This window comes from Phytophthora ramorum (assembly GCF_020800215.1).
Source record: "Phytophthora ramorum isolate Pr-102 chromosome Unknown Phyram_PR-102_s0003, whole genome shotgun sequence".
Taxonomy (NCBI): domain Eukaryota; phylum Oomycota; class Peronosporomycetes; order Peronosporales; family Peronosporaceae; genus Phytophthora; species Phytophthora ramorum.
Window position 1 is genome coordinate 5,619,733 of NW_027150649.1, and position 22,896 is coordinate 5,642,628.

A 22,896-nucleotide genomic window follows, 5' to 3' on the forward strand; every position below is an offset into this window, starting at 1 on the left:
CGACAAATCGGTCTGCAGCTTCAACTCATTGCAATGGTCCGCCATTTATGGCTCTGTTGACAGCTCCTCGAAGTTGATATTACTGTGGGCGTCGCGAGCTTGTTGCAGCACCGCAGTGCTGGAAGGGAGCTTGTATAGTTGGGACATCTCGGACTGGTTCACTGTGCTGCATCGAATCGTTCGAGTCTTGCGATCCACTCTGGGACGCTTGTTCACGTCCTCAACCATCAACGAGATCGGTGAGGCAGGAAACGAGCTGACACGAGCCTTCAGTTTCGAAGTTATCCGCAATACCGGCCTGAAACAAAACAATATGCTGCTTCGTTGGGCATCCTTCGTAAATTATTATTATCTGTGAATGCAGTACGAGCATTCGTAGTGTCTGATTCAACGCTCGCAAGACGTCATGGTCCATGATTCATGGGCGCGGCCTGCTCCAGCTGCAATTGCTGGCTCTTTTGCAGCAAGAAGCACTTGGCTGTGCTAGCCAGGCGATTCATCGTCGCGTATTGTGTCCGAGTGATTTCGGCACGCGGCTTGGAGTCGATGCAGCACAACATGCCCACCGTCAACTCCGGGTCACCGTTCTGGGCTCCTACTAGCGGAACTTTCACAGGAAACCCAACGTAGAAGCGAATAGGAAGTTGTGAAGTCGCTCCTTGGTTGTGAAAGCGTACATCAGCCTCGTGGTGGGCGGCCATAAACGGATGCGGGGACATCAGCGCGTGTTGGCACGTGGTTTGCTCCCGAGGCACTGCTGCACCGATGAAGTCAGGGTGAGTTCCAGCTAGAACATGTTCGTGTTTGGAGCCCATGACGGTCACAAACGAGTACGAGCAACCTAAGGTTTTGACGGCCAGGCGGCACAGCAGCTCTAGATCCTTGGTGTCAGGCTTCTCGCTCGCCTTGTCCGTTGGTGGGGTCTCTGGTGCGATGCAGTCGGCCAGTAGTAACAACCCGGAAGCTTTCGCGCTCGCGATTCGGTCGGCTTCATTACTCGGGATTGGAGAGCGAGGCACGTCGGCAGTAGGGTCAGTGGGGAGATCTAACGGGTAGCTCCGTTGGCCAGCATTCCCGAGTTTGCAAGCCTCCAACGCAGGTAATTGATGTTCGTCGCTCAGCAAGTCGCCGACCTTCTCCACAGCTTCAGCGTCGCCAAGCACCTGGAACCGAGCTTCACAGCGCTCATATTCGCTGTTGTTGTCGTCGTCGGCATCACAGTCGACTTCGTTCTGTCGAAGAAGCGTCCGAATCACAGTCATCATAGTAGCGTGCTCGGGGCTGCCCGCAGCCGAGTTCATGAGTGAAGCGTACAGGAAGTCAACGAGTAGTTGGACGGTGGACGTTTTGTCCGAGTCTTCAACGACGCGAGGTGGTCCACGATGCTTTTCCCGTTGGGCAGCCGTACCAGCAAACACTTCGGCATATTCACAGGCTTGCACGTTAGCGTGGCAACGTGTACAAACGACAATAGCCGCAACGCGACCAGCGGCACACTCCATGTGCTCGGGGTTCCAGCAGTCCATGCAGACCAAGTATCCGCACAGGTAGCAGCGTTTCGTGTTTGTTTTCTGGAAGACCGAAGTCAACGAAAGCTTGGTGGGAGCCAATTTCCGAGTGCAACACGGGCAGTGCGAGTTCGAGGCGTGCACAGCTTCCAAGTCCGCCGGGACTTGCACGCCGAAACGACGACGACGAACGAGATCGGGGAGTTTTGTCACGCCGTGTGCAATTGCCAACAAACGGCGGAGCTGTGCTTTGTGCTTGGTCGTGTCTCCGTAGTCGAACGAGTTCGACCGCGAACTCGGAGTGGATTTTGAGCTCGAGCTTTCACTCTCCTGACTTTTGCGTCTCGACCCTTTTCGTTTGGCGGAACGAGCCTGCTCCAGGTCCCGCTCTGACAATTCAAACCACGCATGAAATACGACCCGCAGCTCCTTTTGATCGGGAAGTTTCTCGACGAGATACGAGGCGTTCAAACCGTGCAGCTGGTCGACGCGAGCATTCTCCCCGACGATACGCCCTGGCGTAGACTCCGTGGGGGGGAGTGCACGCTTGGAAATGGTAAAGCCACCAGAGTCCTCCTTGCGCTGATAGTAGTCGAAGTAGCACCACTGTTCGTTGTGTGCGAACATCGTCGTTTTGGAAAAACTCTTGGTCTTCACTGCAAGCTGCTCACTAGCATCGATAGCCGCGTCTTCGTCGTCGTCCCATTCATCCTGTTGGTTTTCGGAGCACGCTACTTCGCGTTCGTACGACCCGAAGATGAAGCTCTTCGCGTAAAGCCCCATCATGACGGTGTTGTGCTCGGCTTCGGAGCTCGATCGGAGAATGCTAGCGATCTCCTCGATGCTGGCATCGAGTCGGCCAGCACACATCACCTCAAGACCACGCGATTGCGTGTCATTATTGCTCACAGCCGCTTGTCGTCGGAATACGATGAACTGGTCCGCAGACTCCACGCGTTTCCACTCCCCATTTTCTTCCGGTCCAGCCGCCAACGAGTTGAAATCGACGCTGGAGTGGGCGTCTCGAGCTCGCTTCAATAACTCAGCGTCCGACACAACATTGTAGAGCTTGGCTTTAGACTCGACCTCGTCGCTGTCCTGCGTCGAAAGAGATGGCGCCGGGCTGAAGTCGTTCGTTTGGGACTTTACGTGAGGCGAGCCGCTGTAGTCGCGACCACGTAGTCTGCTGTGCATCTTGGTGAGGCCCATGGCAAAATACGGCTTGTATTCGAGGGGCTTGAAGGACGCTGGCGGATCGATGCTTGTCGTCTGTTGCTTTTTGGCGAATGCTCTTCGCTACGAGATTTGACGGTGAGGCCTAGCAACTCCACGGTAAACCTGCATGGTCAAAGTGCACATCTCAAGGAATTGGTGCCAACGGAATAGCGGAATGGAGCGGTTGGTCGGAGATTAAGCGATTGTTATTTGAGTTCACCACTGCCCTCCATTGTGGAGTGATGCCGTTCACCGGTCCAAAACGCTTGAAGGTGCACCGTTGCTTTTATTGACTCACAGGCAGGCACGAGTCCTGCCGCAGGACTGGTTGGTGTACGGTGGCCAGGATAGCTCACGTCGTTTCGCGAGACATGGCTACACTGCAAGATCGCAACGACTTCAACTTGGTCCCAGCATGAGGACGCCGACCACGTTGCCTGTAGTGGATGAGGAGGGTTCGCAACAAGAGCGAGAGAATACACAAGAGGAGAAACCACGTCTGGATGAAGATGACGACGCCGAAGTGACGCCGAACGAAGGCGCAGACGACACGATCTCCATCATGGCACATGTGCGGGACAAGATCATCCCAGTCCACTGCGGGTTCGGTACCCAGCAGGTTGTGTGGCTGGGCCATGTGGCCATTGCTCGGTTCGACGAGGACGGCCAGACGCAAGGTTGGCTGGAGCTGGGCGTCCCCACAAAGATCATCAAGGACGGCAAGCGAGAGCTCAAACTCACCGATGTGATCTGCGACGTGCTGCAGGATCGAAACCACGTCTACATCTCCACCTCACTAGGATGAACAGCAGCAACGAGAAATCGTGTACCAGAGTCTATTGCTATACACGAAGGAATGCTGCGAGTGCAGCTTTGGAGAGGAAAAATCCGCCCGCAGCGTTGCTTGCGGTGCCCAAAAATGCTTGCACCGCCTCGATTTCGTTGTCGTCGTGGTACTGCAGACCCATTTGGTGTCGAAGTAGGTTCCCATCGACTGCTTCCTTGTCTGCAGCGTTGTTTCCTTCGACTTCCGTATCTAGAGTGCTCACAACCGAAGATAGTTCCCGTATTGAAACCTGGTCCGCACCGTTATTCGACAAAGCCCTACACAGCACGTTTAGCTGCGTGCAACAATCATGTTGCAGCAGTAGTGGTGGTTACCTGAATGCCTGTTCGAACTTCTCCTGCTCGCTCGTGTCCAGCATCTACATACCAACGATCATTCGCACCAGCATAAAGTTACGAATACTACCACGCACGTCGTGGCAGGCAAAGCAGACCCTGGGATCCAAACCTTCGAGAGGAAAATCTTCTGGAAGTCTGCGAGGTCAATGGTGCCGGAGTCCATGTAGTCGAACTCGTACACAAGCGCTTGTGCCTCCCCTTTCGCAACTTTGAAGCCCAGCGCTCGCAAACTCATCTTGAGTTGTTTGACCGTCATCGTTTCCGAGCCTTCAGCTGCCAACTCGAAGACCACGCGACTTTCATCTTCTTGGGCCGCCGTCAAACGCTTGTCCTTGACTCGTTGCAGCACCGTCGCCATTGGCTTCAACACCGTCGATTCCTCACTACGTCCAGGCAATCAAGTCCGTTAGCAACGGCCAGCCAGAATAGGCAGCAACACGGTCATCCAACGTATGTAAAACAAGTAATTCATTGAATAGTTGGCCCGTGGACCATCACCACAGGTTAAATGTCTCCAACGGACTGCACATCGAGATGGTTCCTGCCTGCCTTACCTACTGGCGCGAGAGGATCTCGACCGCGTCCGCCTTCTCCTCCGAGAGCTCCTTCGCCGTGGCCTTCATCATGGCGTCGATGCGGGGAGAGATCGGGAGGCCGTTGACGACCTCGTACGCGCCGTCGCCCGTGCACTTGACGGGGAACGAGTAGATGAGCCCCTCGGGCACACCGTACTTGTTGCCGTCCGAGCAGATGGCCATGGACACCAACTCGCCATCCTTGGAGCCCTTGAACCAGTCACGCAGATGGGCGCCAATGGCCGCGGCCGCCGACATGGCGCTCGAGAGCTTGCGCGCCTTGATGATGGCTGCACCACGCTCCTGCACGTCCTTGACGAGCGTCTGCTCGATCCAGTTCCTGTCCGTCACCAGCTTGTCCAGCGGCTCGCTCTGGGCAGCGCCGGGCAGCGCCACCTCGGCGTACGTGACGTCGGGCACCTGCGTGCTCGAGTGGTTGCCCCAGATGACGACCTTGGTCACGTCCTTGGCCGTCACTTTGTGGCTCTGCGTGGCGTTCACCTTCTCCACCAGGAACGAGCGCAGCCGCTCGTGGTCCAGTCGCGTGAGCGCCGAGAAGTTGCGGCGAGGGATGCTGGGCGCGTTCTCCATGGCGATGAGGCAGTTGGTGTTGGCCGGGTTGGCCACCACGAGCACCTTGACGTTGCGGCTGGCGAACTGCTCGATAGCGGCGCCCTGGGCCTTGAAGATGGCCACATTCTTCTCGATCAGGTCCTTGCGCTGCATGCCCTGCTTGCGCGGGAAGCCGCCCACGAGGATGGCCACGTCCGCGTCCTTGAAAGCCACCTCCAGGTCCGCCGTGGGGATGATGGCATCCACGAGGTTGAAGGCGCAGTCCTGCAGCTCCATCTTGACGCCCTCAAGCGCCTCCTGAGCTGGCGCGATGTCCAGCAGCCGCAGCTCCACGCGCTGCTCGGGGCCGAACACGTGGCCGATGCAGACTGCAAAGAGAGCGTGAGACGCAGCCACAAGAGAGAGAACTCGACAGGGGTCACGTACGCAGAGGCAGCAGCGAGTACGCGATCTGGCCGGCGGCTCCGGACACGACGATCTTCAGGGCGGTCATGGCTGGGGATGGCTGGGGGGGGGGGGCTTGAGGTTCTCTTTGATCTGCGCTCGACACGGCAAATTCCGAAGTGAGGATCGTAGGTTGCACTTCTATTTGGATGCGGGTTTGATGTGCGGGAATGACTGCGCCGTTTGGTGTCATGACTTGGTTCCAGTATGGACATCCAATCAGGTCGAGGCGGAGATGCCGACTGAGGATTTGCACCTGCTCAAGATCCACGACGATTTGGCCAGCTCCCCCCAGATTCGAGTCCAAGCAGCCTGCAATGCACGGCGGAAAATCGGCGTAAAGCTGGTGAGTATTCGAGTCGATGGCAGGCAAAGTGATGGGAATTCGGTAACCTCAACTTGTCAGAACGGGGACTGCTGCTGGTCCATAGTGCGGTTGGCTGTACACCAGTAAGCTTATCCCTAGGCCGTAATTGACTCGTCCATGCCTTTATAGTATGCATGAGCATACCAATCTGTCTTAGATATTGCTTGATTCTGGTGTTGGCTTCCATAGCGATGGCATTGCCTCGCGTCAGGCCTTCCTGCATGTTTCCACTGTGTCGGGAGATGTTAGTATCATCCGACTGGGAGGAACATGTAGGCTGCGATAACCTTGTCGATGTCGGCATGTAACGGCAGACGTTTGTGGCAGCTAGAAAGTTGCAAGGAGGTAAGCTTATTATTAACTTATGTGTATCGTGCGCCAGCCTTGTGGTCACAGTTTGCTGTGTTGGTGGTACAACTACGGTACTTCCACCCCTGTGCTTCAATTTGGTCCGTTTTTGTCAGAATTCTGATAATTCGGCTTCAACCACGGCGGAGACCTTGCGTTCCAGCGCCGAGCAGGGCAATATGGTGGCGCCATACGATGCCTATTACAACCCGGGCGACGGGAACGCAATGGAGTGACGGGGCCTCGTTTCCGAGCGCTCGCCACGTACGTCACTCCGAGTCTGTGACGAGAAAGTGTCATGCGGCGCTCTGATCGAAGTTGTCAAGCACAATGGTAGTTCCTTTCGCCCAACAGAGTTCGTGCCTCTAACAAGGTGGCAATGCCCCAGCACGAGCCAAGACTTTGCTTCGTTGACGGCTGAAGAGTGCAAGTCTGCGTGACGCCAGCATCTGCGTTGGCTCGCTGCTTAGTAGTGCTGTGGGTGTGATCGAGTCGCTACTGACGCGTAGTGCTGGACTGGGTTAAGCAGGAGGCGGACGGGGGTGCAGCCAGATCTGGCCTGTGAGTTCAGCGTCTCAATTACTTCACTGCGAGCTCGACCCATGGAAAGCGCTGGATCGATGTGAAGTGGTGCTTGCGCTTCCCCGGGGTATGTGTGTACGCGTGAGTATGGGTGCCTCCAAAGTCTTTGGGCTAGTTGTGGCGTCGCAGGCGCACGCGCGGGCCTTTCGTAGCCGCTTGATAGATATCATCGCGGCGCTCAAGCGTGCGTGAAAGGCACAGCTTCACGTCGGCGAGTATGTCGGAAGGCGGATTCAATCACACGGACGCGAGCCGTAACAGCCATTTTCAAGGAGTGCCACGACGAGACTCGGAGCATTTGGAGCATTTGGACCACTGGTGCACCACTGTGGCCCATCGCCTTCAACTCAAGTCGTGCAAAGTCTCCGCTAACAAGAATTCTTCCAAAGCTCAGCAAAGCGCCGCTAGGCTCCAACCAACCTGCTTCTCTCTGCTCAGTGTCCTCTCGTTTTGCCAGTTGAAGCAGTCGGAGGGAGTCAGTGGCGAGCGCTCGCTGCGTGGACGGCATTACGCTCTAAAAAAGCGAAGGATGGAGGAACAAACCGTCGAAGAAAGCGCCGGCAGGAGTCTCGGGCGTCGTAACGGTTGATCGTTCTTTGAGTGCCCGACTTCTTTTAGTGCCCAACGAACGCCATTTCGTGCGCACAGGCGCCGGTCTCTGCTGCGGTCGAGTCCCCACGAGGAAACATCTGAAAGGAGCCGCTGAGGAGCAAAAGCAGTCTTTTGCTACGCGCTGAGCAGCTTCCACCCGATCGACCGGTACGTCTCCATCTGAGAGCCACCTCCTTGTTCAATCTGACGGAGCGCTTGTGTTTGCATTAGGGTACCTCAATTCATCAAACGCATCGGGGGCTTTCTCTGTGTGTGTCCTCACCAGCCAGCCACCAAGGACTACTCCTTTGCAGCTGGAAACGAAGGCAAGATACACCGGACCTGAGTCGTTTCTAGTTTTACGATGGCAGACGGCGACGTGTCGTCTTCGAACACAGCAGACTGCCCCGCCGGGAGTATGCTGCTCCCCCTCATGACCTCGGTGGCTTCACTGATCGGGTGCTTCTACGTCGTGGGGACCTATTGGCGAGTACTGGCACTGCGGCAACACCCCGCGGGGATCATGTTCGGCATGAGTCTGTACGGGGCGATCTACCAGTTCCTGTACCTGCTGGACCAAGCCTCTAGCTCGGTGCAGTGCAGCGACATCGGCATCATTGTGGACTTCTTCCTCACGGGCCAGGAGACGTACATGCTTATCTTCGCCATCGACCTTCTTCTCGCCCTGAAAAACCCGTTCTCGGCTTCCAAGGGGCAGATGACAAAATACCACATCTTCGGGGGTCTGTGGAGCCTCGTGTGCGCTGTGATATCGCACTTTGACACTCGGTACGCGCTTTTCGGGTTCTGCTGGCTGAGCTCCAGCGGTGACTTTCTCAACCACCCGCGCAGCATAACCGATAGGGATGAAGCTTCCAACGGGACGCTGACAGCAGGGGTTTTCTTCGCCTTGTACATTGTGGTGGTGTACTGCACGTCGCTGATCGCCATTGTGCGCACGTGGAACACGTTTGTAAAGGGCCTCCCTGACACGTTTCGTACTCGAAAGCGCATCCAGCGCCACCTCAAGTACTACGTGGGCTGCTACTTCGGATATTGGACGCTGGTGCTCGCATGCTACGCGGTGTTCAGCCTGCTGCCGCACTCGGGAGGCGATACCAACGGTGGTATTCGCTGTCGTGTGTGGCATCTTCTATCTTGTCTACTACTTGCAAAAGGAATGGTACATGCTTTGATTTGGACGCGGACGTCCAACATCCTCCGGATTATTGAGCAGCTTCGCAAGGACGGAACGGTGAACCTGCCTTCACAAGACGGAAATTGGGACGACAACATCAATTGGGCGCTCCGACTGGAAATTCTCACAAATACCACGAAAGGAATTTGCCAAAGTGTGGACCGGGCCGAACGGCAAGCACGAGCGTCTGCCGAGGCGTCCTCGAGGTCAATCTCCGTATCAGGATCTTCACTTGAGGAGGGAATCATTGAAGGTTCTGTAGCCCAGGATGACTATTGTGACCGAAAGGAGAGCTACACGCAGATAGAAGAGCTAATTCTCGAAAACCGCAACGACCACCGAGCACGTGGTCCACGAACCGAAGGCGTAGTGTTCAAGGACTTTGCGCCGCACGTGTTTCGACGTCTTCGGGAGGAAGCCAAGGTCTCGAGCGCAAGCTATCGAAATTCGCTACAGCAAACCACGAAGGAGCGAGTGAGTGAAGGCAAAAGTGGAGCTTTTTTCTACTTCACGGAGGACCGAAAGTACGTGGTGAAGACTCTTACGAGCGAAGAGCTGAAGTTCCTGTTGAGCATCCTGCCACAGTACTACACCTTCATGAAGAAGAACCCGGACACGTTCATGACGCGGTTTTTCGGGTGCCATGGACTCACCATGTATGGCAAGACTGTCTTCTTTGTGGTCATGCAAAGCGTCTTCGCCACGTCACTCCAAATTCACGAACGTTTTGACCTCAAAGGGTCGTGGGTTGGCCGGCTTGAGGGGCGTAAGCCCACGGGTACTATCGCAACATGCAAGTTTTGCAACGCGGAATATGTAGTCGGCGGTAGCCATGATCAGCTCTGCAATGTCCGCGGTGAAGGTAACATGAAGCATCAGTACGATCAAGTGGGCAAAGATCTCAACTGGAATCGTCACATGGCGCTGCCGTATCCAACGGCACATGCTGTGGCCGAACAGCTAACGACCGATTCAGAGTTCCTGTGCAGTATCAATTGCATCGACTACAGTCTGCTGGTGGGGATTCACCACCGCAGCTTCAACGTTTCGCACTATTCCTCTGCCGACAGCTTCGACTCGGCGGCGTTTGTTCACCACGATAGCTGCTGCAGTCTCAGCAGCGGAGGCAGTCAGTTTCGAGTCTCCAACCGAAGTGGTCGGAGCAACAGCAGTGAATCCTACCGCTTCAGCACAAACTCGATCTTTGTCCGCAACCGTAGCAGCAGCGGTGGCAACCAGAACAATCGTGGATGTTATTGCTCTTCCGGTACCAACGCGTCGAAGAAATCGCTTCACCAGTTTGCGCATAGGGGAATGAGTGTGGACGAGGTCCACGGACCAGGCTTGTACTATCTCGGACTCATCGATATCCTCCAGCAATGGAACTTCCGCAAGCGCGTCGAGCACTTTGTCCGTGTTTATCTGTTGATGCAAGACCGGCACGGTGTCTCGGTGGTAAACCCACGCCAGTACGCGGATCGATTCCAGCAGCGCGTCATCACGGAACTCATCTACGACGCGGCTGCCATGCCCACACGAGATCACCAGGACAGTGTGTCGTTCACACAGCTACAAATTCAGAACCAGCGCAATGCCCAGTTGGTCGAGTCCAACAGAACCCTGAGCACCATGTTGGCTTCAATGGACGGGAGTGCCGCCAGTCAACCGTCGATGCGAGTAGAACCCCTCTCCAATGCCACCCTGTCACCGAACGTAGGTGTCAACTCCATATCAAATACCCCGTGCACCCCAACGATAGCTGCTACGGCACCAGTAAAGTCAGGAGTAGCAGTTCGCGCCACCTCAGCACGGCATCGAGCATCCTCCTCATGGGATAATGGTAGTAGCAGCAGCTCATGTGGTGTTGGACGTCTGTCGGGTGGTCTGATCATGGAGATTCCAGGATCAAATCTGCCGATGGTGTATCCGACAGCGTTAGATGCATTGCCACCGCACCTTCGTCGATCACTCGCACCGCTGACTCCATCTCCGAGAACATCTTCAGCGTATCGACATGATTCCGAGTTTTCAAAAGCGAGCAACCAGCGGTCGAACAGTTCCGGCACAGTGTCCAGTATCAGTAGTATCGGGCGCACTAGCAACAACACAAACACTGTGGCGCATCTTGAAGAAGGCGCGCTAAGAGGCCCAGCCAGTCCCCTCGACTACCGGATCGTGTCCACTCCAACGTTCCCAGATAAAGGTGCCAATGCTGCTACACTATCCGCCTAAACCATTATCAATACCAACGTATTTTGTTTGTAGTCTCGATGTGCTTAAACTCCCAGTGTTTGCTTGATCAGGGTCGAAAACCAAATACACAGGAACAGTATCTGAGGATCGACACTATTCTTGCTGGCCGTTGCTAACGGACTTGATTGCCTGGGCGTAGTGAGGAATCGACGGTGTTGAAGGCAATGGCGACGGTGCTGCAACGAGTCAAGGACAAGCGTTTGACGGCGGCCCAAGAAGATGAAAGTCGCGTGGTCTTCGAGTTGGCAGCTGAAGGCTCGGAAACGATGACGGTCAAACAACTCAAGATGAGTTTGCGAGCGCTGGGCTTCAAAGTCGCGAAAGGGGAGGCACAAGCGCTTGTGTACGAGTTCGACTACATGGACTCCGGCACCATTGACCTCGCAGACTTCCAGAAGATTTTCCTCTCGAAGGTTTGGATCCCAGGGTCTGCTTTGCCTGCCACGACGTGCGTGGTAGTATTCGTAACTTTATGCTGGTGCGAATGATCGTTGGTATGTAGATGCTGGACACGAGCGAGCAGGAGAAGTTCGAACAGGCATTCAGGTAACCACCACTACTGCTGCAACATGATTGTTGCACGCAGCTAAACGTGCTGTGTAGGGCTTTGTCGAACAACGGTGCGGACCAGGTTTCAATACGGGAACTATCTTCGGTTTTGAGCACTCTAGCTACGGAAGACGAAGGAAACAACGCTGCAGACGAGGAAGCAGTCGATGGGAATCTACTTCGACACCAAATGGGTCTGCAGTACCACGACGACAACGAGGTCGAGGCGGTGCAAGCATTTTTGGGCACCGCAAGCAACGCTGCGGACGGATTTTTCCTCTCCAAAGCTGCACTCGCAGCGTTCCTTCGTGTATAGCAATATACTCTGGTACACGATTTCTCGCTTGCTGCTGTTCATCCTAGTGAGGTGGAGATGTAGATGTGGTTTCGATCCTGCAGCACGTCGCAGATCACATCGGTGAGTTGGAGCTCTCGCTTGCCGTCCTTGATGATCTTTGTGGGGACGCCCAGCTCCAGCCAACCTTGCGTCTGGCCGTCCTCGTCGAATCCGAGCAATGGCCACATGGCCCAGCCACACAACCTGCTGGGTACCGAACCCGCAGTGGACTGGGATGATCTTGTCCCGCACATGTGCCATGATGGAGATCGTGTCGTCTGCGCCTTCGTTCGGCGTCACTTCGGCGTCGTCATCTTCATCCAGACCTGGCTTCTCCTCTTGTGTATTCTCTCGCTCTTGTTGCGAACCCTCCTCATCCACTACAGGCAACGTGGTCGGCGTCCTCATGCGGGGACCAAGTTGAAGTCGTTGCTGTAGCCGTGTATGTTAGCCACACCATATAATGAGTCTCTACATAATGTACCCAAATCGTGGTACCCTCATCATGCTATTCTTGTGCACGTTCATATTGGGCAATGCCGCGCTCCTCCGCGTCTTTCCTGCGGCGCTGGCGGCTACTGGTGGGCGCCGAGGCGGCTCTCACATGCGTCGCAGATTGTCTCACACCTCGCGAGACTGTCTGCCTGCTGGTCTTCGCGCTAGATGCTCAGTACGAGCCGCTGGCGCGCTTCCTGTACGCGCACGCGCACTTGCTGTCTCTGAGGGACGCACGTCGCCGCTTCACGAGTGTTCTGCACTGCGCGGCGGCTCATGGCTGCGCGGAGGTGGTGCAGTGGCTGCTGCGCTTCCGATTAAGCCATTCTACGCTGCTCACAGGCGAGAAACAAGCGAAACACGACGTGTGGGAGCCCCAAAATTCCTCCAAACAAGGCAAAACGCTCGCCTGGATCTCACGCAACGCCCCGTACGAGTTCCCGGCCGAGGTCATGCACGAGGCAGCCAGACAGGGAGATCAGGAGGTCGTGCAGTGGCTGCACTGCTGCTGCCAGTACGAGAAACACAGGGCCATGGAGTACGCGGCCTCGGCTGGACGTCTGGAAGTCGTCATGTGGCTCCATGAACAGGAGCAGAAAAAGGAGCAGAAGACTACGGACATCGATGTGTTCATGGTGCAGCCACTGGAGTCCAAGCTGCAGGTGGTGAACTGGGTCGCGGTGTTCCCAGCACGCAAGTGCTTCCGAGAAGTCTTCGCGTCGCGAGCAGGCCTGCTGGCTGGTGTCTACGACCAGAGAGACCCTTTGCTGCCGTGGGAAGATGCGGAAGCTCTGGCCACGTCACTGGGGAGAAGACGCTACCGTGCGTTGGATACGGCAGCGGCACAAGGAGATTTAGCTATGGTGAAAACGCTGCATGAAGATGGACGGTGGCCGTGCACCAGTATGGCCATGGACACGGCGGCGGCGAACGGACACTTGGAAGTGATCAAGTTTCTCCATGAGAATCGGCGCGAAGGAGGCACTGCCATTGGAATGTGTAGCGCGGCAGGAAATGGACATTTGGAGGTGGTGCAGTGGCTACACAAGCATCGCAGCAGTGACGGATGCCGCTCGCTGGTGCTAGACTTAGCGGCGACTAATGGGCATGCGGACGTGCTCCGCTGGTTGGTGCCTCGTTTCCCGCGGTTTTCGTGCTCCCCTGCATTTTTACCGAGCGTTGCAGCTCACGGCAACATCAAGACGCTGCAGTATTTGCATAAAGACATGAGGATGCCGCTGGATCCGCGCACACTGGAGGCCGCTATTGGATCAGGGCATTTGGAGCTTGTGAAGTACATTACCGAGCGTATTCCCATCGAGAAAAGATACTCGCTGTCTCCCACCGCGGCCGAGAAGGCAGCAGCAAGCGGCAATCTAGCATTACTGGCTTTTGTAGTGGAGCAACTTGGGCTCTGGTCGCCACAGATGCTCATTGCTGCGGCCTCGACAGGAAACGTCAAGATGGCGAAGTGGGTTGCAGAACGTTCAGATAGCCCCTCCAGCGAAGCGAAAGAATTGAAACTGCCCCGGGAGCGTCGAGATCGTGCTGCTACCTCCAACGCAATTGACGCTATGCTGCCGGGCCTGTCTTCCGTGGAAATCAAACGACGATCGTCATATGATAATCTCACGTCAGTGGAATCTTCTCGGCCGGTAAACATCGTGGATGGCAGCACACTGTACCGTTGCGCCTCACTCGGTCATTTCAGCATGATCGAGTGGTTATTGCAGCGCGGGCTGGCTTCACCGACGTTCTCGCTGTCCATGAAAGAGCGCGAAATTGTTCTACGCTCGGTCGTAGGTCGTGGAATCACCGACGAGGATGCAATCGACGTCACCGCTCTTTCAGGAAGAAGCAGTGGTGAGCTAAACGGCGGTGTTAATGCGGCGGCAGAACCACCAACGACGGCTGTTACTGCAGCAGTTATTACGACCGCGAATGCCAATGACGGACCGATCATAGGTGTCCCCCGTATCGCTGGAGTCCGATCAAACACTGATGAGAAGCGGGCTGGTTTTGAATCTTTTGCGTGGGCGCTCCCATGTAAGACAAGCCCTTACTGGCAGACTAAGTTCGTCCGCCTCGCGGTACAATACTGTCCCGAGTCATCATCAAATCTCGAGTGGATGCCGCTGTGGGCGGCTCAACGGGGCGAACTTGATGTGCTGAAACAACTTTACAGTGTGAAGCACCCCCAGTTGTTCACGCATCAGACATTCACAGCGATCATGCGCTATACCAAGGCTGGAGACGTCCTTCAATGGTTCCAAACACACAGTGCGACGCTCATGGGGGATTCATCCATCGTGGAATGGGGCGTGAAGTACCGGCAGTTTTCCTACCTAACGTACGTGTTCCTGAAATTTCAACCTGTGCGAACCGAGGAGCGTTTCCGGCGGCATGGCGTCGAGTACGCGCTTCATGTGGCGTGCGCTATGGGGCACCTGGACGTCGTCACGTGGATCTGTGGTAACTGCGAGATCTTTTTGAAAGTGCCAGCGTCGGAGCTACACGCAAAGCTGGGCAGGTTGACAATCTGGAACGACGCGCTGATTGCTGCTGCGCGCTGTGGGCAGATCGGAATTCTAGTTTGGCTGCACGAGAAGTTTACCTTCTTCCGTAAGGTGCCCGACAGTCCTCGCAAGATGACGCTAGTTGGTGCTATGGCCGACGCGGCCGCTGGATACGGCCAGCTCCGTGTGCTGCGTTGGCTTCAAGCTACCGTTGCTCCTCAAATGGTGTACCAGCAGGCGGAACCGAAGGCGGCAGCATCACAAGCACCAGCAATGGTAGAAACAAGCTTCGTGTCTACTGAGGGACTACTCGAGGCCATGGTGAACCGCCAGGTTGATGTGGTGCAGTGGGTCTGCGCCGTGGACATCGACCTCGTGGCTCGGCAAACAGCAACACGACGCGGAGAGCTCGTGACCTTCCTTCGCGAGGAGGCTGACGGATTCGTGTCGTCTAAGTTGGCATTCGTCTTCCCACCACTGTAGAGTACATGTACGGGCGACATGACATAGCTCAAGGGAAGATTTTGACATGTTGATTCTGCTGAGATGCAGATACAAGACAACGCTTCGCGGCGTTATTCATGATAATACATTTGCTCATATAGAGCGCCATTGTACAAGTGAAACTCTTCCTTCGACAGAGTAGCCATAGAGGCGCTGTCAGCATTTGCATACATGTATCGCGACTTGAAGTGAAGAATAACCAGCATGGACTATCCCTCGATGTGCCTGCCGCACTCATCGTGCGCAAGAGCTCGTGGGATAGACCAACTTGAGGTCTATTGAAGTACAAGATCGCGGACTTGTACTGGAGTTGCCCTCGCCGAATTCGTTCACGATCTCAAAGCAGCACCGCACGACAATAGAGCACTGCAACCATCTTCGGCAGGCATCTCCGTTCAGTGCGGTTGATAACGTCAGGACTTGCACTTATGCAACTGAGCAACTTGAAATGCGAGCGGCTATGGATATCGCTGCGACACCAGCGTTGGCTGACGAGAAACGCGGGACTTTTGCCCCTGCAGTCCAGAAGAACACCGTCGCTGTTTGGTGGGCCGTAAAATGGTACAGGTGCGCCGCTCTTTCTGGGCCGCGATTGCAGGACGTAGCGATGGCAAATATTACTTTGGTGTTGGTAGCGCATGCGACGTACTCGCCACCTGTACGACAGTTCGAAGTGAGATTTATCAATCGGTGAAGAGATGCACAACTTGCTGGCGTCGTCGCCTCGAATTCGCGTGGAGACTTTGCCCCGAGAAGGTCAGCTCTCTGGCGTCACTCAACTTCTTATCGGGCACTAACGCGTCGCTAAAGGGCCACAACTTGTCAAGACCAGCTGGCCAGCTCGTGGAGATGTCGGACCTCCCACTGGTGGCTTCGCTCGCATTCTCCTCACCATCTCTTCAGCGCGAGTGACAGGGGTCAGCTTGAGACTAAAGTTCCCCCGTTCCAGCCACTTTTCACTTTGCAATTCGAGACCTCGACACTTCTTGTTTGCCTTCAGACGCATATAAACACGCAGCGCTGCCACGTACCCCACCGACCACCGAAGCGCTGCCACAGGATGCCATTCAAGACTCCAGCCATGCTATCGGCCAGCTACAGGTCGGACGCCTGCACCACAATCTCATCGCCCCAGGACAAGGTGCTGGTGGACGACGAGGAGCTTCTGCGGCGTGTACGCAACGCCAACACTGCAGTGGCGCTTCAGCGCGCGCTGACCGACCCTGCGGACTCGTGGGAGTCCAGAAAGACCACCCCAAGTGTCAAGTTGGGGCCTCCGGACGCACGTGAAGAGAGCTTTGAGCTCTCTTCACGTGCGTCGGGCGACAGCTACGAGGTGCTCTCAGTCGGTAGCATTGCTTGCAGTCCACAGGAACTGGTCTCAGTGCTCTGCTCGCGTGACGAGAGCGACTACAACGCCGCCATGAAGGGACTTTACGGCAGCCAATTCATCTACGGCTCCATTGTCCACGTCGTGGACAGCACGCAGCCGCAAGGACAACCGGCTGAGTTACCTCTGGGGCATCAACTCGCTGTGAGGACGGGCTGCTTCGCGCGCTCAAGGATGCTCGCACGCAATGAGCAGTGGTGTTTTCTCGAGTACTTCCAGCCCACGAGCGACACCGTGCAGTCGACAGTAGAGCCCGATACGTCTCAGGGCTTCTCAGTGTCGCTCTTGTCGCTTCCAGAGCAAGAGCTTGCTGCCGGAAAGGCTGTCGGAGGCCGCGTAGATCAACTGGACGGTGTGAATGCGCTGCTTGTTGTCGATACGGTGCCTAGTTCCGAGGAGAATGAGGACAGCGGCAACGTGCGTGTGATGTTCCACGCGCTTTACGCTGGAAACGACAGCCCTACTGCCGGATTGGCGACGGACAAGATGGCGCGGAGCCGACTTCTCGCTCTCGCTGGAGGAATTCCGCGCCTCCCCGAAGTTGTTCGTCGGCGGCGGTTGGGCTCGCAAGTGTTCGCACGGCAGTCGGTCACTGCTGAAGTGCCTGCCCCTGAGGCGCAAAACTCGCGCTGCATCTCGTGCACGAAAGGTCTTCGGCTGAGCACATTGATGCGCTGTGCGCGCCGGTGCCAGCTCTGCGCCTACAACGTGTGCACGTCGTGCTGGTCTCGCGAGAACGTGGAAACGAACAACGGCCACGTCTCGCAGATGGGCGTCTGCAAGCGCTGTCTCGAGTGGGTGGATCGCTGTGACTACTCTCACGTCCAAATTGGCCGCCGTGGTCCGGTGCAGATTGTCGACGATCCAGCTCCGAGTGATTCGTCTTCGCCTGTAGGCCAAAGTCTGCGCGAAGACCTTGCGGTCGAGGCCACGAAGGACGCGGCCGTCTCGGTGATCAAGATGCTCTTGGAACCTTCAAACGCTGTAACCGTGAGCACATACAGCAGCGATAGCAGTGAAGAGGAAGACACAGACAGCGAAGAAGACGATGAAGAATGCATGACGGCCGTGGAATACTACTTCCATCGACGTGCCAACGAGGCCCCAGCAGCTGCAGACTGTGCTCTCGCCAACGCCGAGCAGCGAACCTACCCGCTGCACCCGATGGACAGCTCCTCGCCGTCTGCCCCAATGCCTGAGAACGAATCAGCGCGACTGAATTGCATTGACAAGCTCGGCCTCATGGAGTTGAACGAGCCGATGCCGGAGTTGGACATCATCTGCTCCTTTCTCAGCAGGGAGCTGGGGTTCTTCTGCACGATGATCACGATCGTGGGCGAGACCCACCAATTGGTTCTGAGCTGCACGATCGGCCAGTTCGCGCAAGCGCTGCTGCCTCGCGAGCACACGTTCTGCCAGCACTTGCTCATGGGCGAAGCACCTTTCATTGTGCGGAACCCGGAAGCCGACGTGCGGTTTTACAACTTAAACCCCGTCACGAAGCAAGGCGTCAAGTTCTACTGCGGCATCCCCATCATGGGCCCTGACGGAATAATGGTGGGCTCCATTTGCTGCGTGCACAACGAGGCGATGGACATCACTCGCTCGCAGTACGACACGCTGAAGCGGTTTGGCGAGATCGCATCCAAGATTATTAGAGTCAAGGCCGAAGCAAAGCTTCAGATCCCATAAACAGCCAATTTATCTATTGATATGATGTTACAGGAATGAAGTCTTTCCCTAGAGCAGACAATCATCCGGCTAGAACGCAAGACATGTCTTACTCCCAGTCGACGCCTGCCATTGTTACCCCTGCAGTCCTGCAGCGTTTGATGGCTCAAGACGGATTGCGCGCAGAAGACTCTATCTGGCCCTGAGGCGTGTGAAACTCGCGCCCACTGGAAATTCCTGACCGGTACCTGTCATGGCGCCGATGCAGTGCCTCAAACTTCGCCGATGACTGTAACTGGAGTGGAAACATATACTTGTTTGCTGGGTTAAGTCGCACGACGCCGTCGTTCGTGGCGAGCAGAGAGCCACAAACAGTGACGAAGTGGCCAATATGAAACGGTAGCTCTCCTCCTGGCTCTAGAACTTCTCCATGTCCGGATCCCCGCTGACTTCGTGTGACTCATCGACGGAGACTTCGTGACCCACGCGGACCACGCGCGACATGCTGAGTTTTGCCCGTGAACACACGCATGCGCTCTCTGACCCAAGCTTCTCTGTGGCAACTAGCGAATAACAGTGACGAAGTGCCGAGCAACTTCAAGATCCACCAAAGTCGCGCCTATGCAAGACTGCACCAAGAGCCGGCAGCTCCGCTCAGCATTCTCGTGATGGCAAGACATGTTATCCCTCGCGAGTCGGCCGTTGCGGCCCATCCAAATGCTGGGTAACAGTGCAACGCCGCAGTGCTCCAGCGAACGAAGGCGTCCCCGGCGCTCCGTATTGTCGTTGCACACACATTACGATCGCCAACACGACGGTCGAGTCAGCAATGTGGGGCTGCCAACCGCTTACGGTTGCGACACCAGCTGGGTATCCATTGCAGAGAGAATCCGGCGAGACTTCTCCACTTAGAACCTTGTGCGCTGTTGCGTCCTGTGAATCTGTTGACTCGGGAATCCCTACAGTCTCCAATAACGTACACAGTTCAGTCCCATACAAACCTCAGTATATCGGGCACACTTCGGGCGTGGGACGTTAGTGTCCAGAAGGACACTGAAACCCTCGAAAATAGCACTGCTCCGTTAAATATTTCACTGGAAGGCAACTTGAAAGCTCAAAAGAGAGCCAAGGGCCAGCCACAAGCGCCGAGGCGTGCGTGCTCGTCCGACGCTTTCTGAGCCTCTCGCTGGGTGCACAGCGTTACTCGCCAAGACAGGAGTCCAGAGCAATCACCAAAAGCCTTGCGTCGTGCAGCCCTCCCTAATACTGCACCATGCACCGCCGCAACCTCTCTCTTTCGTCAGCGCTTGGGCGGTGACCGAATCGAGCCGCGCGTGTCTGTGCAGCAAACCACAATTCGATTCGCCACTTGCCTCGCCAAGTCCATCCCGCCTCGCTTCGTCTACTCGTCGCACCCGATGCCCATCCACTTGCCTTTTGTCTCCCGCCAGAAGCAGTCTCCGCTCGACTCACACACCAACGAACGCCTCCATGACAGCGACCAGGACCGTCAAGTCCTGGGGGACATCGGCGACTCGTGCTGGCCCCCCAACCTCATGGAATCGCCGGCCCGGCGGCGCCGACCGCACTTGACCAGCTCGATGCGAACGGTTCCTGCCGACAAACCTTCGCCAGCCGTGTCGTCGTGGGCGGACTTCGAGTCCGATGGCCCTACAAACGTGCATAACGCACGCAAGGTTCGCGTGTCCGACGCCGAGCTGGTGCAGCGCGCATACAACGCCAGTCGAGCTAGTCGCCGTGGAAGGCTTCTGCGAGTGCCCTCCGTCATGTGGGACTGCAAAGAGATATCGGGCTTTGCCATGCTCTCGCGGCAGACGGGGGCTGCTGGCGAAGACTTCGAGGTGCTCACGACGGGCGAAGTCGCCTGCGAGCCCAGCGACATCGAGCCACTGCTGCGTCCGCGGACCGAGAGCGACTACAACGCCGTGGCCCGAGACTTCCTAGGAGACCAATTCATCTACGGCTCCATCGTCCACGAAGTGCAGCCTCGAGGCTTCGACAACGATTCGGACTGCGATAGTAGTGATGACGACGACTTTGAATGCGAAAGCTTCCGTCTACACGCCGACGACCACGTCTCAGTGCGAACAGCTTGCTTTGCTCGCTCTCGCCGGTTTGCGCGCAACGAAGAATGGTGCTTCCTCGAGCACTTCCGACCACGTTCCGTCGCGCCAGCCAGTCCCTTCGCAACGCACGGTTCGTCCGTGTCTTCCACGTCTTCAGTTAACATCGACGACTCGACAGGCTTCACGCTTGTGATAAGCTCCATGCCCGAAAGTGAACTAACCGCTGGAAAGATGAAAAAGGAGCGTGTTTCGCAACTGCACGGCATCACTGCAGCCTACCTAGTCAAGCCTTTGCCTCAAACGGTTGGGAGCCGCGGCCCGAGAGTCCGCGTGAGCTTCCACGCTACGTTCACGGCGACGGGAACCACCCCGGAACGCCACGCCGACTCGCAGACTGTACGCGCACGACTGCTGTCGCTCGCCAAGAGTCTTCACCGGCTGCCAGATCTGGTGCAGCAGCGACAACGTCAGACTAGTACATTTAGCCCGAGTCCCAATGCAAGTCTCTGCAGTCGCTCTGACCAAGAGTACCGCAACCAAGCAGAAACACGGAACTCGCGCTGCGTGGCCTGCACGAAGCGCCTTCGGATGCGTCTGCTGGATGCCCCGACGCGCAGATCGAAATGCTGCCAGATCTGCCTGTACCGCGCGTGCGCGTCTTGCTGGTCGAAGCAGAGCGTGGAGACCTTCGGCGGCCACGCCACGAGCATGGCTGTGTGTCGCCGGTGCCACGAGAACTTCGGCAGCAGCGATTACTCGCACATTGAACTGGCATAAGAAACGAGACCTGGCCAAACTGTAACAAATGTGGTGCTGATGCAGCAGCAGTGGATACGAATAGTGGAGTACGGTTAAATGCAACAAGAATTCCATTGCATGTGCAGCCAGCAAAAAGAATGAATATTTTATTTCTAAGAAATTAAGGGTCTTGACTCCAACACTTTTGTTTTAAGACAAATAACTTGAGATGAACAGTTCCGGGTGTTTTAGTATTACGTACATAGGTGGAAATGTGAAGGGTGACAGAGTTTTTAAAGCTTAGAGCGAGAGCATATTATATTGCGGATAGTTCGCAAACAATACGCGCTCGGAGGCGGCTTACAGAGCAAAACCACTAAACCAATCAAATCTAACATACATGTATTGCTTAATCTCACAACTAAGTAACCAAAGCAAATCTGATTCTAAAATTAATATGGCTTAACTGCAGGAGGAGAGTGTCCACCGGATACTAGTACATCACCAAATCGAAAATTGTCAAACAGTTTACGCCTGCCGCAGCAAAATAAGCTGAGCGAGCATTAACAAAACTGGTGCTTTCACTCCGCCTTCGCCCTCAAACTATTTTTCGTATCCACCTTTGCAATTGTACTGGACATATGGTGTCGTTCGGCAACGCACTAAGTAGAGAATTTTGTTCCTGGACTAGTCCTTATCTTTAGGACAAAGCTTCCATTTCAATCAAATGATTTTGCGGCCCCATACAAAACCCTGTGCTCACTTGGGGTCTCAATTTTAAGGGACCTCAGGAAGTTTTATCACCGACGACATCAATTCGTCCTGCCAACAGCAATTAAGTTGTCGAAACTCGAAGGTAACGCATCGCTTGCTGGCGAACTTGTTGTTTATGGTTCAGTTGCTTGAGAAACTCCGTACCTATACCATAGTGAGGGCACGCGCGTCGTCCATATTAATCAGATAGGATATCGTCAGCCTTCATATAGAGCTTTAGCTCCGCAATAATTCAGTATATTCGCATGAAAACAATTTACAGTGCATGCACGCTTCTATCAGCAGATTTCCCACGAAATTATCATCAAACGCTTTCGACTTCCATGCCCTCCATGCCCCTGGAAATTCCATTCTGTTGTAAGACCACTTGTACCAGGTTTTGAGAGGCTCGATATATTCTATTTGCAAGCACTCCATAAATGCGCCAAGGGTATCCCATCGGTTGCCACATGGGTCTGCCGAATTCGCTTGCGGTACTAAGCATACACAAGCGGAACCACGACGTAATTTTAAAGATACCAGTAGGTATTGGCCGATATTGGCATATTAATGGAATTGTATAAGCAACAACAGCTAAAACAAATCTACGTTTGGGACGACATTTCTAATCTCACAAGGAAATACTCGATGATTACCAAGATTTATGCTTGTTACCTCAGCAATGGCGTTGTTTGAGAACTGAGCAAGCTTCACCGAGCGTGGAAAGTCGTAAAGGCCAGTAGCATTTTGGCCGCTCGGATGAACACGCTTCGAATTCATGCCGAAGCTGGCCAACAGCACGTGGTAGGTAATAAGTGGCAACAACACTCTCGACTGGTATGCCATTTCCAGATGTCAGTATCACACAGATTGCGATATCAGCCGGGTTTCCAGCGTCCTCAATGAGCTGTTGTGAAATCTGAGAATGCGGGTTAATATATAGCCTAGAATGACACGTATTTACAGTCGTCACGACCAAATCCTGAAATTCGATGGGATTCACGACGTTGCAGATTT

The 22,896-nt window shown here is 55.3% G+C and overlaps 11 protein-coding genes across 11 annotated transcripts; 7 read left to right on the forward strand and 4 right to left on the reverse strand.

Annotated features, from left to right (window-relative positions):
• Nucleotides 1–404: 404 nt before the first annotated feature.
• KRP23_4751 (uncharacterized protein) lies at nucleotides 405–2,717 on the reverse strand (the record flags this gene model as incomplete). Its single annotated transcript, XM_067889747.1, has 1 exon — nucleotides 405–2,717. One exon carries the CDS (start codon nucleotides 2,715–2,717, stop codon nucleotides 405–407), a length of 2,313 nt encoding a protein of 770 aa, XP_067748880.1.
• Nucleotides 2,718–3,138: 421 nt separating this feature from the next.
• Nucleotides 3,139–3,528, forward strand: KRP23_4752 (uncharacterized protein; the record flags this gene model as incomplete). Its single annotated transcript, XM_067889748.1, has 1 exon — nucleotides 3,139–3,528. One exon carries the CDS (start codon nucleotides 3,139–3,141, stop codon nucleotides 3,526–3,528), a length of 390 nt encoding a protein of 129 aa, XP_067748881.1.
• A 37-nt stretch (nucleotides 3,529–3,565) lies between these two features.
• On the reverse strand, nucleotides 3,566–4,266 carry KRP23_4753 (Caltractin; the record flags this gene model as incomplete). The annotated part of the gene is made up of 3 exons (XM_067889749.1): nucleotides 3,566–3,827; nucleotides 3,885–3,928; nucleotides 4,018–4,266. The coding sequence occupies 3 exons, from the start codon at nucleotides 4,264–4,266 to the stop codon at nucleotides 3,566–3,568; spliced, it is 555 nt and encodes a 184-aa protein (XP_067748882.1).
• A 196-nt stretch (nucleotides 4,267–4,462) lies between these two features.
• On the reverse strand, nucleotides 4,463–5,549 carry KRP23_4754 (Malate dehydrogenase, cytoplasmic; the record flags this gene model as incomplete). The annotated part of the gene is made up of 2 exons (XM_067889750.1): nucleotides 4,463–5,424; nucleotides 5,483–5,549. 2 exons carry the CDS (start codon nucleotides 5,547–5,549, stop codon nucleotides 4,463–4,465), a joined length of 1,029 nt encoding a protein of 342 aa, XP_067748883.1.
• A 1,465-nt stretch (nucleotides 5,550–7,014) lies between these two features.
• KRP23_4755 (uncharacterized protein) lies at nucleotides 7,015–7,386 on the forward strand (the record flags this gene model as incomplete). Its single annotated transcript, XM_067895856.1, has 1 exon — nucleotides 7,015–7,386. The coding sequence occupies one exon, from the start codon at nucleotides 7,015–7,017 to the stop codon at nucleotides 7,384–7,386; it is 372 nt and encodes a 123-aa protein (XP_067748884.1).
• A 366-nt stretch (nucleotides 7,387–7,752) lies between these two features.
• Nucleotides 7,753–10,818, forward strand: KRP23_4756 (Phosphatidylinositol 4-phosphate 5-kinase its3; the record flags this gene model as incomplete). Its single annotated transcript, XM_067889751.1, has 1 exon — nucleotides 7,753–10,818. The coding sequence occupies one exon, from the start codon at nucleotides 7,753–7,755 to the stop codon at nucleotides 10,816–10,818; it is 3,066 nt and encodes a 1,021-aa protein (XP_067748885.1).
• Nucleotides 10,819–11,003: 185 nt separating this feature from the next.
• On the forward strand, nucleotides 11,004–11,704 carry KRP23_4757 (Centrin-2; the record flags this gene model as incomplete). Its single annotated transcript, XM_067889752.1, has 3 exons — nucleotides 11,004–11,252; nucleotides 11,342–11,385; nucleotides 11,443–11,704. 3 exons carry the CDS (start codon nucleotides 11,004–11,006, stop codon nucleotides 11,702–11,704), a joined length of 555 nt encoding a protein of 184 aa, XP_067748886.1.
• Nucleotides 11,705–11,747: 43 nt separating this feature from the next.
• Nucleotides 11,748–12,133, reverse strand: KRP23_4758 (uncharacterized protein; the record flags this gene model as incomplete). Its single annotated transcript, XM_067889754.1, has 2 exons — nucleotides 11,748–11,781; nucleotides 11,871–12,133. The coding sequence occupies 2 exons, from the start codon at nucleotides 12,131–12,133 to the stop codon at nucleotides 11,748–11,750; spliced, it is 297 nt and encodes a 98-aa protein (XP_067748887.1).
• A 128-nt stretch (nucleotides 12,134–12,261) lies between these two features.
• On the forward strand, nucleotides 12,262–15,219 carry KRP23_4759 (Secreted RxLR effector protein 124; the record flags this gene model as incomplete). Its single annotated transcript, XM_067889755.1, has 2 exons — nucleotides 12,262–13,042; nucleotides 13,406–15,219. 2 exons carry the CDS (start codon nucleotides 12,262–12,264, stop codon nucleotides 15,217–15,219), a joined length of 2,595 nt encoding a protein of 864 aa, XP_067748888.1.
• A 1,102-nt stretch (nucleotides 15,220–16,321) lies between these two features.
• On the forward strand, nucleotides 16,322–18,322 carry KRP23_4760 (uncharacterized protein; the record flags this gene model as incomplete). Its single annotated transcript, XM_067889756.1, has 1 exon — nucleotides 16,322–18,322. One exon carries the CDS (start codon nucleotides 16,322–16,324, stop codon nucleotides 18,320–18,322), a length of 2,001 nt encoding a protein of 666 aa, XP_067748889.1.
• Nucleotides 18,323–19,719: 1,397 nt separating this feature from the next.
• On the forward strand, nucleotides 19,720–21,165 carry KRP23_4761 (uncharacterized protein; the record flags this gene model as incomplete). Its single annotated transcript, XM_067889757.1, has 1 exon — nucleotides 19,720–21,165. One exon carries the CDS (start codon nucleotides 19,720–19,722, stop codon nucleotides 21,163–21,165), a length of 1,446 nt encoding a protein of 481 aa, XP_067748890.1.
• Between the last annotated feature and the right edge of the window lie 1,731 nt (nucleotides 21,166–22,896).